Source organism: Polyodon spathula, chromosome 3, assembly GCF_017654505.1.
Source record: "Polyodon spathula isolate WHYD16114869_AA chromosome 3, ASM1765450v1, whole genome shotgun sequence".
Classification (NCBI taxonomy): Eukaryota; Metazoa; Chordata; class Actinopteri; order Acipenseriformes; family Polyodontidae; genus Polyodon; species Polyodon spathula.
Window position 1 is genome coordinate 7,569,469 of NC_054536.1, and position 15,688 is coordinate 7,585,156.

The following is a 15,688-nucleotide window of genomic DNA, read 5'->3' on the forward strand; positions in this document are numbered from 1 at the left end:
AGAATTTAACCCTTTACAGTAATTTTCTAAGGAAATATAACATGTACATTACTTAAGTATACATACAGATGAAATGTATACTTTTACAAAGTATGCTTCTAGTCCAGTATACAGCTGTTGCCAAAACTACATCTGTTCTATAATATTCCTAGAATCTGAAAAAAACAGGAAATAGCTTGGTGTGGGAGTTCCTAAAGATGTATTGCCAAGTAGAGTCTTGCTGCCTACATCGCTTCATATTATTGCTTGTTAATGTCACAGTGCTGCGGTAAACAGTCGAATGTACTTTTAATAGAAGAGAAGCAACCGCAGAGCTGCCTACACAACATCCGCTTACATTTCAGAAAATACTTGTGTCAAGTTACTGTTAAATCCATGGGTAGAAAATGTGCAACTGGAGGAAAAAAGAGCAGAATCGAATCAAACCAAAAATGTCAATAAAACAAACACATTTACATAAGAACATAAGAACATAAGAAAGTTTACAAACGAGAGGAGGCCATTCGGCCCATCTTGCTCGTTTGGTTGTTAGTAGCTTATTGATCCCCAAATCTCATCAAGCAGCTTCTTGAAGGATCCCAGGGTGTCAGCTTCAACAACATTACTGGGGAGTTGATTCCAGACCCTCACAATTCTCTGTATAAAAATGTGCCTCCTATTTTCTGTTCTGAATGCCCCTCTGTCTAAACTCCATTTGTGACCCCTGGTCCTTGTTTCTTTTTTCAGGCTGAAAAAGTCCCTTGGGTCGACACTGTCAATACCTTTTAGAATTTTGAATGCTTGAATTAGGTCGCCACGTAGTCTTCTTTGTTCAAGACTGAACAGATTCAATTCTTTTAGCCTGTCTGCATATGACATGCCTTTTAGGCCCGGAATAATTCTGGTCGCTCTTCTTTGCACTCTATCTAGAGCAGCAATATCTTTTTTATAGCGAGGTGACCAGAATTGCACACAATATTCAAGATGAGATCTTACTAGTGCATTGTACAGTTTTAACATTACTTCCCTTGATTTAAATTCAACACTTTTCACAATGTATCTGAGCATCTTGTTAGCCTTTTTTATAGCTTCCCCACATTGTCTAGATGAAGACATTTCTGAGTCAACAAAAACTCCTAGGTCTTTTTCATAGATTCCTTCTCCAATTTCAGTATCTCCCATATGATATTTATAATGTACATTTTTATTTCCTGCGTGCAGTACCTTACACTTTTCTCTATTAAATGTCATTTGCCATGTGTCTGCCCAGTTTTGAATCTTGTCTAGATCATTTTGAATGACCTTTGCTGCTGCAACAGTGTTTGCCTCTCCTCCTATTTTTGTGTCATCTGCAAATTTAACAAGTTTGCTTACTATACCAGAATCTAAATCATTAATGTAGATTAGGAATAGCAGAGGACCTAATACTGATCCCTGTGGTACACCACTGGTTACCACACTCTATTCTGAGGTTTTTCCTCTAATCAGTACTTTCTGTTTTCTACATGTTAACCACTCCCTAATCCACGTACATGCGTTTCCTTGAATCCCAACTGCGTTCAGTTTGAGAATTAATCTTTTGTGCGGGACTTTGTCAAAAGCTTTCTGGAAATCTAAATAAACCATGTCATATGCTTTGCAATTATCCATTATCGATGTTGCATCCTCAAAAAAATCAAGCAAGTTAGTTAGACACGATCTCCCTTTCCTAAAACCATGTTGACTGTCTCCCAGGACCCTGTTACCATATAGGTAATTTTCCATTTTGGATCTTATTATAGTTTCCATAAGTTTGCATATAATAGAAGTCTGGCTTACTGGTCTGTAGTTACCTGGTTCAGTTGTGTTTCCCTTTTTGTGGATTGGTATTTCATAATGAGTTTCTTTTACAGGACAAAAGTAGTACTTCCATCATTTACAGATTGCAGTGATCAGCTTGTGAAGCCCACAGCATGCATCTCCAGATGCTTTGAGTGGAACCTGTGTGATTGGGCTATTGCCACGATCGAGCCATCATGACTCACAGAGTTGTGCTTTCCGGTGAGGGTTCCCAAGGGACTGTCTCAATGGTTATGTTGGGCAATGAAGCCCTGTGTGGAGATACCAGCTGGTTCAACCCATACCTGTGCTCATTGTGATGTCACAGACAAGTTGGACCCATACCTGTGCTCATTGTGATGTCACAGACGAGTTAGACCCATACTTGTACTCATTGTGATGTCACAGACGAGTTAGACCCATACCTGTGCGCATTGTGATGTCACAGACGAGTTAGACCCATACCTGTGCTCATTGTGATGTCACAGACGAGTTGGACCCATACCTGTGCTCATTGTGATGTCACAGACGAGTTAGACCCATACCTGTGCTCATTGTGATGTCACAGACGAGTCAGACCCATACCTGTGCTCATTGTGATGTCACAGACGAGTTAAACCCATACCTGTGCTCATTGTGATGTCACAGACGAGTTGGACTCATACTCGTGCTCATTGTGATGTCACAGACGAGTTAGACCCATACCTGTGCTCATTGTGATGTCACAGACGAGTTAAACCCATACCTGTGCTCATTGTGATGTCACAGACAAGTTGGACCCATACTCGTGCTCATTGTGATGTCAAAGATCCTGTTGCACTCTTACAGGTATAGTGGCTGTCACATGACCAGGATTTTCTCATTTTACTTTTACTTTTATTCTTTTTTTTTTTTTTTTTTTTTTTAGGCATTCAGTGTTATTCACAGTAGAAAGGAATCATTCAATTTCCAGGACCTTTCACAAAATCCCCTCTAGATTTATTTCCTGTTGAAATATTGTAAGTTTTGTTTACCCTTCCTGTTACCCTAAAGTCACAAAACAACACAGGTGTCACCAATTATTTTTTATTATTTTCTCCCAATTTAAAATATCCTATTATTATTTAAGCTCAGCAGACAAGCCCGCAAGCCCGCAGGCGCCCAGCCGGACCACAGAGGTCGCTGGTGCAGTGAGCCGAGGACACCCTGGTCACCTAAACCACCACCGGGGCGGTGCTCGAACAACTCCTCCCCTTAAGAACTCCCATCCACGGTCGGCAATGAAATAGCGTGGACACGAACCACAGATGTCCAGGCTATAAGGCACACCCTGAACTCCATGCAGTGCGCCTTTACCGGACGCACCACTCACACCATTTACTTTGATTATTAAAAAAAAAAAAAAAAAAAGGAAAAGTCCATCAGATACTAATTCTTTATTTACATGAACAGAGTAGGATTTTACAGTACTGTATATATGCAATATTTTTAAAAGCAGTAGATAGCATTAAAACAGTGGACTCCAGGTCTAAAGGTCCAGATCCAGGTCTAATACATATATTATATATATATATATAAGCTATATACTATACATATTATCTACTATATATATATATATATATATATATATATATATATATAATGTTATTGTAATGTGTGTGTGATGTTGTGTGTGTGAAAAGATGTTTATGTGGAGGAAATATGGTAATCAGTGGAAACGGATTACTACTTTCGGTGGAGATCATAATAATGAGTGCTTTATAGTTAATTTTTATTACCCTAATTATTAACCACCACGATCAATCATTTTCCACAAAAAACAGATTAAAAACATGGGTATTAAATAAATCATGATTCTCCCATCCATCCCCAGAATGTAACTTCTGGGAACTGTTTTAGCACAAATTACTGTGTTTTTTAAAACTTATTTACTTTTTTTTTTTTTTTTTAATTAAGTAAACACTTGAAGAGTTCTTTGAATTTGAGCGTAACAATACATCTTTGTAAACAAATTCTACTTGGATTAACAGGTTAGATGCAAATGTACCGAACAGAAGCAGGAGGCATATGCTTCAAACACCTGAACATTGTCCAGATAAGTGGCCTGATTCACATTGCTGCATGGTGTAATTTTTATAAACATGCACAGAACTACACTGCAGCAATGTGCCTGGAAAAAAAGAAAATGCAGTATTTGTTAAGCTCAGAATACTGTATATCTGTTGTGTTTCACTGAACTGTAAAGCCTTCTCTAATGGTTTGTTAAATAGTTTAGATTTGGGAATGATTCATACGATAAATGTAATAAACTGAGTTTAATCTTTGATGTGAAGATATTTAAAGAAAGTCAGAATGTGCCTGGGCTATGGACCATTAAAGATCTAGCTAAGGAAACAGGAAACAAAACAAGACATGGATTTGTATGCTTTTGCAGCGTATAATAGAAAGCTACAGTGCCAATCTGCCTGATTTACAAACCTTTCAAACCCAGTTTAAAGAATGCAGTCTGAGTTAATACGAGTAATAAAATGCAGATCCAAAAAAGTCTGGAACTATTAATAATTGGTTCAAACAAATAACCGATTCAGAATAACATTACAAAAAAGTCCACAACTTGGTAGCATCAAACAGCATTTTCACCGCTCAAATAAAATGTTAAAATGAAGCGTTGCCTTTCTTTTCTTTTCGGATTTAAAGGCGTGATGATGCGGCGCGTTCAGCAAGCAGCTTACACTAGGAAAATAAATCCTTTTAGCGATTTTGTGCACAATGCATTATACACAATGCATTTGTCAATTCCGCACATTCAAAATAGCGACAGGAGGAAAGGAATACTGTTTGTGCTCAATGGAAAACATGTAGCTGTCAAGTACAGATGAAATAATGGCATGATACTCTAAAAGGCAGAAAGGAGGGATGTGTTTAGCTTTAGTGGGAGTTGTAAATATTTTGCTACATTAACTGATACCAGCCACATTCAATGGTCTTCATATGTATATAAACTGGACAACTGCACCCATAGTCAGTCTGACAAGTTGTTTGGGAGCGGTCTTTTTTTTGCTGCTGCCATGTTACCAGAAAGTGTGCAAACAGCCATGTTCTTATGACATCAGCTAATGAAAGTATAGGCAGGAATACAGTTCATCAGCTGTTTAAATAGTGTAAAAAAAAAATTAAAAAAAAGGATGTTTTAGTTTTGTGATTTTTTTTTTTCTTCTACAACATGGAGCAGTATCCACCACAGCTTCCAGCTCTACTGCCCTCCTCCTGGTCAGACAGCCTCACTCCTCTGTTCTGGGTCTCGCTCTCCCACAGTCCAGGTGTCTGAATGATTTTCTCCACAAGTTCTTCAAAAGCGCACTGTACACCATCACAAGTTTTCGCACTGGCTTCTACAAAGGGGTTAAAATGTAAACAGTTCTCAGAAAAAGTCTTTAAATATTGAAATTAGATAAATAAATTCACCTGTCAAATTAATACATTAAGACAGCCACCATTAAAATGCATATTGCTTATGAAAACAAAAATCACCTTGAAGTTGCATTAAAAAAGAGATGACATGATAAAAATAAAATGGAAAGAGTCATCGAGAAAGCAGTTTCCTGTGTACGATTGCCTGCAATAACAATAAAAAAAGTCTTATTATTTGTGGTGATTACTTCTGACTTACCTATAAAAAGCATGGAATGTTTCCGTGCAAATTTAAGGCCTTCATTCCTGTCTAGTTCCCGACCGTCCTATATTATAAAAAAAAAAAAAAAAAAACACCTTTCAGCACAATCTCAACACTTAACACATGTTTATTTATGGTCTTAACAAAACAAAACAAAAAAAATCCCATACACTATATCCCAGTAGCTAGTAATAGGGTACTGTAGCTGAAGCATGGACAAGTGAAAACTATTACACAATCGTTTCACACATTTTCAATGCCTCTGAGTGTAACAGACTGACACATACTTACAGACACCTTCTTATATCCCCGTGTGATACGCTCAATGCACTGCTCTGGAAAATGTCCTTACCAAGTTTCATAACTGCAAAATTGGTCCTTTGAGCAAATTCAAGTGTGACATACATGCATTCATTTACATATACAGGAACTTTCACAATATCCCCATGGACAGGGATATGCATCCCTTCAGGGAATACAAAAATATTTATTAAAGATTGAGCCTTTTGTAAGAAGCGTTCCAAAGACAATTATCATACAGCATACAGAGCTTTTGAGTGCCAAGATATACAGTGCTCTCTTTACCAACGACCCTGTTTGGCTAGTTAACTTACAGCACTTTAAATGTCTCTGTTTTGCTAAGCTCTCTTTTATCCCGTTTAATTGAATCTTCCCTTCCTTCATATGGAAGCACAGCAGTTTCTGATCTATGGAAATAGCTAAATAAGACTCACCTTATCAATTTTGTTTCCAACTAACATTTTGACGAGGTCATTCCTTGTGCAGTACGTTTCCAGCTCATTCAGCCAGTTATCAAGTTTGCCGAACGTATCTCGTCTCGTCACATCATATACTGAAAGAAAAGCAATTGACAATCCATTCAGTGCTTGCATGCATTTCATAAGTTAGACCTCAAGACACGCAACATCAAAACCAACAAGAAAGAATATAAAAAGCCTGCTGACTTACCCAGGATCACACCCTGTGCTCCTCTATAGTAGCTAGGAGTCAAAGTTCTGAACCGTTCCTGACCAGCCGTGTCCTAAAATTAAAAGCAAAATATTTTGATCTACTAAATATAATTAAAATAAAAAAATAAAAAAATACAAAAACAAAACATAAACACAACAAGAATTCACTAAATCTACAACACCATCTTGCAAATAAGGAACCGCTTTTGAAACTCAAGGAATTTTCTAAAACTAGTCATTGGCACCATCTGAAGGATTACAAGTGTGTTGCACCTTATACAGTATTAAAATGAGTTGGTTATATATATCAAAGGATAGTCTTCAATACATCTGACTGTACAGAAACAGTGTGGTTCTGTGTTTTAGTTTCCATCTGAAATTCCAAATAGCACTGCATGTGCTTAACCTACAGTATTGCTACATTCCACTAATTCCATTTGCCTCATTAAATCTGGTAGACCCAAATTGCTATGCTTAGTTATGTGCGTTGATCTCTAGTTTACCATTAATAAGCTTTAGCAAATAAACGTAAGGCTCCATCTGTTGGATTACAAGTGTGTAAATCAACAGTCTTTTATGTTTAGTGCTAAGACTGAAACATACAAAACCTCAAAAGTCCAGACAGGGGAGGAGTGGAATTCAGACATGCTCATAAACCAAGGTGATTTTGTAGGTGGATAACAAGCTTCCAATTGCAATCTATCATACACTCCAACATCAGAAGTCAATAGGTGTACATGCAATGTTCTTCAGATTCTTTACAATATATCTACTTACAATATGGCTAGTTATAACCACGACCTACAGTCTTTTCAAATGCAAGATCCATCCCGTAATCCAATAGTTAGTTCATATAACATTATATAATATATATATTATATAATATATATAATATATATATATATATATATATATATATATATATATCTGTGAGAGGTATTATTAAAACGATTTTAAAATTTGTCAAGTTAAAATTAAGTTTCCTTGTATTGCATTAGACATACAAAAACAGCTTACCCATATCGCAAGCTTTGCCTTATTCCCATCCACCGATATAGTTTTCACTTTGAAGTCAACACCTGCAAGAAACATTCATTCGACCAGTACAATAAACTGCAATGCTTTTCTGCATGGCTAATAAATAGTCACCAAATAAAACTAGCTTGCTATAAACAGTGTCATTTTAAAGGATGATGTCCAGTCCCTCCATGCACTCAAATCCCTTATTCCCGTCATTATAGATGAATGGTGAGAAACAATGTCATTAATAAACACAATGCCTTTGTCTGCCCAAACTAATATATGGTTTTGATCTGCCATGCCAATCTGGTATCCCACTACAAATGTAACTTTTAAGTATAAAGAATAAGCCTCAGGCCTTTTTTTGCAAAGTCTAAACAAAGGCCCTGTCCACACTTTAAACTGTATTAAATGCATTTAAACCAGCTTAAAAGTACTAAATACGGTTTGCCTCCACACTACACAGAGTTTAACACCGTACTCGAGACCACCTCAGGGGGTAGTCTTGAGTCTGGTTCTAATTGGATTGTACCAGGCAGTGTGGTTTATAGAAGTGTGGACACTGTAATACTGTACTATATTTTTTGTGAATCCTCCAATAACCCAAAATGCTTTGTTGTATATTTGGCAAAATACTTGTGCCTGAAGGACTTGCTATCAGTGTACACTCCTCATCATTCTTTTACTTAAAAAAAAAAAACTTGTCAGGATATCTCGGTTAAACTAGTGGGGAAAATAACAAAAGCACAATGTTAAATTAGGCGACTGCAAAAATGAAATGCTAAAAGTATGACCGGGAATGAACAATTCAAGTAATTTGTCACCTGTGTTTGAAATAAAAATAAAAGGGGACCAGAATTAGGCGCAGACAAGAAGTTAAAAACAAAGATTGTTTTGTAATTAACAGCTTTTTCTGAGTTTAATTATGAAACAGAATCAGCTCAATTTGCTTAAAGGGATGTCACCTGATTAAAAATAAAACCCGAAAACGTCAAGCCCTACTTGTGTGTGTTCACACTTTATCCAAAACACTTGTTTTATTTCTTTTTAGCAATATGCACCTCTATTAATAAGAAACATAACATATTATTTTAAAATAAAATACAGTGCATGGTGGGATACTATCGTATTAATTTCCCTGTTCACTGCACTGCTATGAACTGTAACTGAACTATACTAATAGTTTGTGGACGCATTAAGCCCAACTAAACATGAAACGGTGCTTGAGCATGGACGCTTTGAGCTGAATTCATTAGAACGGTTTCGAGTATGGTTCTCGAGACCGGTTATGTAGCGTGGACAGGGCCACAACCTAACGCTTCTTTTTTTTGTCTTGTTCAGTACAGTATTTAACAGGCACCAGGTGTTACAACATGTGTGCAGTTCACCAAGCTACCAGACATTGGCTAAGTGTTAGGGTTACATTGGCTACAATTTTCCAAGGAATTGTCAGAAATTGAAATTGGGCCAACTGTAGTCCTGGCCATGGAGGAATGGATGGCACAGGAAAGCTCTGCCAGTCTGCACATTCATTCCTGTGTAAATGTTATGAAGAATAACTGATGTGCTGACAATGTTGCCAACAGAAACGGATTTTGTAGGACCGCGAAACCCCTGTAAAGTCTATCAACAATCTCAAGTATGCTGACAGTGATCTGTCAAAAAAATAGGTATAATTTAGAGCTGTAAATCTTGACACATATTGCATGTAATTTTCTAGCTTGTTTGGTCTAATATTGAATATGAAGTGCAGCAATGCGCTGCTCTAACTTGGATACTGTATACAAGATTCACATTGTTTATTGCAAATATATTTAGGCCGGTATTACTTTCACAAGGCTGCTTTTGTCCCTGCTTTTGTCCCTGCTCTTGTGCAGATTGAGTTTCATATTTGTGACTGGTTAAGACAGATCTTTGATATGTTTAAATGTGCTCGTCACTTACGCATCTCTAATCAACTTAACTGTTTCCTTGTTGTGCTCACATCGTTTAAGTTATAATTTTTTTAAAGAAAACAAAAAGCTGGTTTACAGTCCAAGTTACAGTCCTAGTAGCTCCTGACCAGATCCAACTAGCTCTGCAAGAATTCTTTTGGCAGTTGTGTGATCTTATTTAAAACCTAATAACTGGTCAAGAACAAGCAGATTAGCATTCAGAATTTTGTCTAAAAAACAACTAGGACAAAAACTCCAAACAGTTGTTTTTACCAATATAATAATCAGCCTATGACACACAATTTTTATTTTATTTCAAACTTACCAATGGTTGCCGCGAGTTCTGGATCAAAAGTATCATCCGTAAACCTTAAGAGAAGACTGCAAAAGACACGCCAGAAAAGATAAACACACACTGAGTAATCTTTAAAAATCACTAAAAATTAAAAAAAAAAAATACACCAAGTACAACAAACGGTTTTACAGTAGGCAGCACAGCACCAAACAATCTGTTGCTTCCGTCTTACCATTATCAAAAGCTAACTGCCTATAAAGGGTACAGATCATGTATAAGCACTCACAATGACGAACTAGAAAACCAAGATAGGGTTTTCTTTTGGGATAACTATCAAGCCTGGACAGAGGAATGGAAAATAATTACTGGTTTCTCTTAACTAAAGTCTTACATGAATTGCACTCTGTAAAGCTGTATGTAAAGCCTTCTGTACAAACAATCTCCATAATCTTCATTTGATTAATCACCAATTTAGCATCGACTCAGTTCATATTTTTGTATTTAGTTTACCTGCTATACTAATTCCTTGGGTGCAGCCCCTGCATCAGATGCCAGCAAGCAAGATGGAAAATAACCGCCCTTGTGTGTGTTAGAAACGCCCGAAAAAGCAGGGAGTCAAATAAGGAGCAATGCTCCACTTTGAAAAACAAGTTCCACTACTCAGCTGTTTGTCAGTCAGAATATAGTTTTTATGACCATGTGTCCAACAAGATTTTAAGTGTCAAAGGTGTTCCATCAGGCATCAATAAATGTCAGACTGTAACTTTTTAAAGTTTTAAAAATGCCTGGAGATATGCAGCGTTTGAAAGTCATACTAATCCTGCACACCGTACTGGGTTTCAGGACTGCCTCAAATTAAGTTAAAATCAAAAGGAGCAAATCGAGCCCCGACTTATCCAACAGTATACTCTGCACGGCACTTTGGAGCTTTGCATTTAAAGAATAACTTGTCTAATTGTGATGAAACTTGCCAAGGACCTGCTTCAGCACATATTTTGGGGCATACAGAGGATATCTGGCTGTCACTCTGTCTTTGTCACACTCATGATGAAACTTGGTCCAGCCATACTTTAGCACAAGCTATAGAGTATCAGAATATGGGGTTACAAGAAATCAGACATGTCCATCTCTCTGTATGTCACACTTACACTGTCATACAGTCAATACAGGGCATGGTGATGCTACGGCTAGCTCTTGTTTTGAATTTACATCCATGGCTAGGATGAATGTGACGGACATGCTTGTTCACGTGGTGATAAATTCAATCAGGTCAGAGTGTATGTGGCAGGTGCCTAATGGCTCCCATTCCTGACAACTGGTGATGGACTAGTGCAAGTTTCTAACCCTGAGTATGAGTCAGCCTACACAGTACTTGCAGTGGGAATTATTAACGTATATAAAATACACAGACAATTTATTATAAGAACTTTGCAGTTTGATGTCCATTTGTCGTATCACTCCATTACAGTCATTCAACTGTGTGAATGGCCCATTATTGAACATCTCAAATTGATTAACAAAGAAACCTATTTTGCTCAACCAATATTTTAATATGCCACTGACATCATGGAAAGTGGCTTTTGAACAGTAAATCCAGAAAATGGTTGCTTCCTTTCATTTCTTGCAGTACATCTGATTGATCGTGTTTTAATGAATACTCATTTCCAGTTTAGGCTTTGCAAATGAACATACAGTAGCAGCCTACACAAACACAGTGTAAGCATGTATCTTTGTCCCTCTGGTTATGAAATGCTGTTTCCAAGACCAAAGAAATGACTGTAGCTCTGCATAAACACCGAAACAGACAGAATTTATAAATCTGTTGTCTATTTCAAAGACCACTGGGAGTGTTTCTAACCTTCTGCCTAATCAGGGGGCCTATAACACAATGTAGGGCATGAGCCAAAGGCCACTGTAGTACACTGTACAACCCCGTTACGTCATCATCACCACCAGACTAGCAGTTGCAACATCCCAGTACAAAGCGGTACCTCGTGTTACATTCTCCACATTTTTCAATGTTAAAAATACATACCTCACTTTGATATCTGATGAATTTCAAATTCTATCCAGACAGAATCAATTCAGGACGTGGTTTCCGTTATTCATAACAAAAAAAAGCCTTGCATAAACTAACTGATCAATGTAAACAGAAAAAGACATCAAATTCCAATTTGTATATGTATCACTACGTGCAGCACAAATGACAGCTGACGCTGAATATATATATTTTTCTGTGCATTTTGTACTGGCATTATTATTTTCCTCCAGTCTGCTACCACTTAGTAATCAGCAATTGAATATTAACTAAGTCAACTATTTCAATTACAAAAAATAACGAAGGACACGGTAACATTGGAGAACACACGCTGGTGTTTTTTTTAATTATTATTATTATTATTATTATTATTATTATTATTATTAACATTACATTTAGATTTAAACAAGTGACACGTACAGTAAATTGTCATACCTAAAACTGAAATTAAAGGACGACACAAACAGCATTCTACATTAGTGAGTCTGTGTTCTACCCTACGTTGAAACAAACACACGAAATAAATAAATAAAAAGAAAACCGATCAGAAATGCGTAATGTAAACACTGAAAGGGCACCGCAGGCCTGCCGGCCCGTGGATTGCTTTTTCCTGACATTGAGTGGAAAACAACCATCCTTACCTTGACTTCCCTACTCCGCTTTCTCCGATTATCAAAATCTTCAGAGTGGTCAAGACGTCGTCATCCATACTTCCAGCTGCTCTGGATGTTTTATGTCGTTGACAGATGATGACTGAAGAATACGTTGCAGATTCACGTTACTGAAGGACCTGCGTTCTCTGTTTCCACGGAGAACTTCCCCTCACAAAGCAACTTCCTATTGGAGCAGACACATTGTGCCGTCACAATGCCGCTCCAGCGCAGCACAACACAAGCTGCATAAAGAGACACCACCACCAGGGGGTATCCAAGAGGGTTAAACAGCGCTCCAAAGCTGGGAGGCTTATTGCTGTAAACTGTGCAGAAGTAAATGGGACAGAAATTAGAAAACGTGGAATAGACTCTGTCCTGCTGTTGGCTAGTTACAGTAGGTTTCAGAAACAGGACACATCTCTGTTAATTCGATGCCATTTGCATACATATTTCAGGTTACACTTACAAGGTGAATAGAAACCTAACCTGGTGGTCTTTGGCTTTCCAACGCTAAACCAGAAGCGCTCATACAGACAGATGGCTGGGCAGACATACAGACAGCCTAAACCAGTACAATGCAATCAACTGACAGATCAGCTGAGGTGAAACATTTAATTTCCTAATCGTCCCCCATGTGGTATGGTCAATGATACATCTGCTGTTAGTGTATTTTTCAATAAAGCCTGTTTCATCACTTTTTTATGTTGCAGGCTTTACTGTTTGTGTTGTATCATATCTACATATGATACAATATCTATATATGGTACAGTAGATGGAAGCCCTGCCTGTGTCTGTGCGAGGGGGTTAAATTCCATCCGCAAAAACACATAGGAATGTAGCTGGAGTCATGAATTAAACACAAGATTAATTAGGCTAGTCACAGGTGCATACAACGGGCGATCACTGGTGTTAGTTTAGAATGGTGAAGGCCATGGCGGTGGCGGGTTGCTTGTGTGTTTTTGTAAATAAATACGCATGAGCCTGTGAACTACAGCATTCTGGTCTCTGAGTCTCCTTGCCAATGCTACCTGATCACAAGTATCTATAGATTATGTGTCGGGCCTAACCACAATACAAAACAAACAATTTAACAGATTTAAAAGGACTTTTGTTGTCATCTAGATCTGTGGCTCCCAAACCTTGTCCTGGGAGACCACGTTTCTTCTAGTTTTGATTCCAACTGAGCTCTCAATTATTTAACCAGACCTTTAATTGAACTGATATTTTGCTTAATTAGACCTTTGTGATTGTTTTCAGCTCAGACAGCACTTTTTTGTTTTGTTTTCTGCAGTCTGTGCTTCCCTATAAGAAGAAAGTTTACAAACGAGAGGAGGCCATTCGGCCCATCTTGCTCGTTTGGTTGTTAGTAGCTTATTGATCCCAGAATCTCATCAAGCAGCTTCTTGAAGGATCCCAGGGTGTCAGCTTCAACAACATTACAGGGGAGTTGATTTCAGACCCTCACAATTCTCTGTGTAAAAAAGTGCCTCCTATTTTCTGTTCTGAATGCCCCTCTGTCTAATCTCCATTTGTGACCCCTGGTTTTTGTTTCTGTTTTCAGGTCGAAAAAGTCCCTTGGGTCGACACTGTCAATACCTTTTAGAATTCTGAATGCTTGAATTAGGTCGCCGCGTAGTCTTCTTTGTTCAAGACTGAACAGATTCAATTCTTTCAGCCTGTCTGCATATGACACGCCTGTTAAACCTGGAATAATTCTGGTCGCTCTTCTTTGCACTCTTTCTAGAGCAGCAATACCTTTTTTATAGCGAGGTGACCAGAACCGAACACAATATTCAAGGTGAGGTCTTACTAATGCATTGTACAGTTTTAACATTACTTCCCTTGATTTAAATTCAACACTTTTCACAATGTATCCGAGCATCTTCTTGGCCTTGTTTATAGCTTCCCCACATTGTCTAGAACGATGACATTTCCGAGTCAACATAAACTCCTAGGTCTTTTTCATAGATTCTTTCTTCAATTTCAGTATCTCCGATATGATATTTATAATGCACATTTTTGTCGCGAGGAATTTGTTTACTGCAGGATTGTTACTGCATTATTATTTTCTGTGTTGGGTCGTCTCGGTTTGTTTACGTGCTGGTCTATGTGCGTTTATTTGGGGTGTGTTGTTTGGGGGGCTCTCTTCACGGTGCTCCGTGTTTTGTTTTTTTGTTTTGTTTTTCTTTACCTGTTTGTACAGTCCTGAGCCTGTAGTCTTACTACCAATATGTGGGACCAACGCCTTTCCTGGTTACTTGATTTTCAAATATGCGTTTAACCTCTAAATTAGGTTAGATAATTTATTCAATGTGTTTACATTCCGGAATTTAATAAATAAACTAATCCAAAAATGGTGATTTAGTGATGTGCGCATTGAATCATGGGATTTATTGTCCTATTTATTTTTTTCTTTAACCATCACCATCAGTCGTGCAGTTGCCGGCTTCTACCGCTAGGGGTCTCCCTCTTCCCAAGTTTTGTGAATAAAGTCGATTTAAAAGTCATTAATGTATATACTGTATGTGTATTTTGGTTAGTTGCTTTATTGGGGTAATTTGTTTTGATGCTCTGTTACATCTTGTTTTTTGTGCTGCCATTTATAATAATTTATAATCAGTGATACCCTCGGCAGGGTCATTACCTGAGCTTGGTTAATAAAAGAAGTAACGAGTTTGGTCAGAGATGCCCTCAGCAGTGGTTAGTTCCACCAAGTTAACTTCTAATTTTAACTTCTAATGCCTAGTTAACTAATCCCTTAACTTATTGCAATAACTTAAATCTGCAGCAAACATAACAGCTGTCAGGTGCACAATTCGTTTTTGTGTTCTGTGGAAATGGGGTCACCTACAAAGGCATGTGCCGACAGCTATTAAAGGGGAACACATATTCAGAGAAAAGGTGAAAGAAATACAAAGTGCTTTTCATAACTACACTTCCATCTGTCTCTTAGAGAAGCTAGAAAATGGTTCTGATGATGATTATTTAAAGCCAGACATTGTCCAGCCACTGCTTTTTACCATTCAGGTGGCAATTGCCAGCCTTTTAAAGCACTGGGGTATAAAGCCAGATGCTATAGTTGGGCATTCTGTGGGCGAGGTTGCTGCTGCACATTGCTCTGGATTACTGTCCCTTCATGATGCTGTTAAGGTCATTTATTTCCGCAGTACTTTGCAGTCCAAGGTTACTGGAGGGAAAATGCTTGTTGTTGGAAACATACCCGTGTCAGAAGTGGAACAGTTTCTTCCAGCTTATTCAGGGAAAGCTTGCATTGCTGCCTTCAACAGCCCCCTGTCAATTTTAGAGATTGACAGAATATACATGCAGG

General features: G+C 37.9%; 1 protein-coding gene across 1 annotated transcript; it reads right to left on the reverse strand.

Annotated features, from left to right (window-relative positions):
• Positions 1–4,837: 4,837 nt before the first annotated feature.
• LOC121311838 (ras-related protein Rab-18-like) lies at positions 4,838–12,546 on the reverse strand. Its single transcript, XM_041244008.1, has 7 exons — positions 12,349–12,546; positions 9,700–9,755; positions 7,438–7,499; positions 6,419–6,491; positions 6,184–6,302; positions 5,447–5,513; positions 4,838–5,168 (listed from the first exon to the last, which is right to left on the reverse strand). The coding sequence occupies exons 1-7, from the start codon at positions 12,414–12,416 to the stop codon at positions 4,993–4,995; spliced, it is 621 nt and encodes a 206-aa protein (XP_041099942.1). The 5' UTR covers positions 12,417–12,546; the 3' UTR covers positions 4,838–4,992.
• Positions 12,547–15,688: the final 3,142 nt, after the last annotated feature.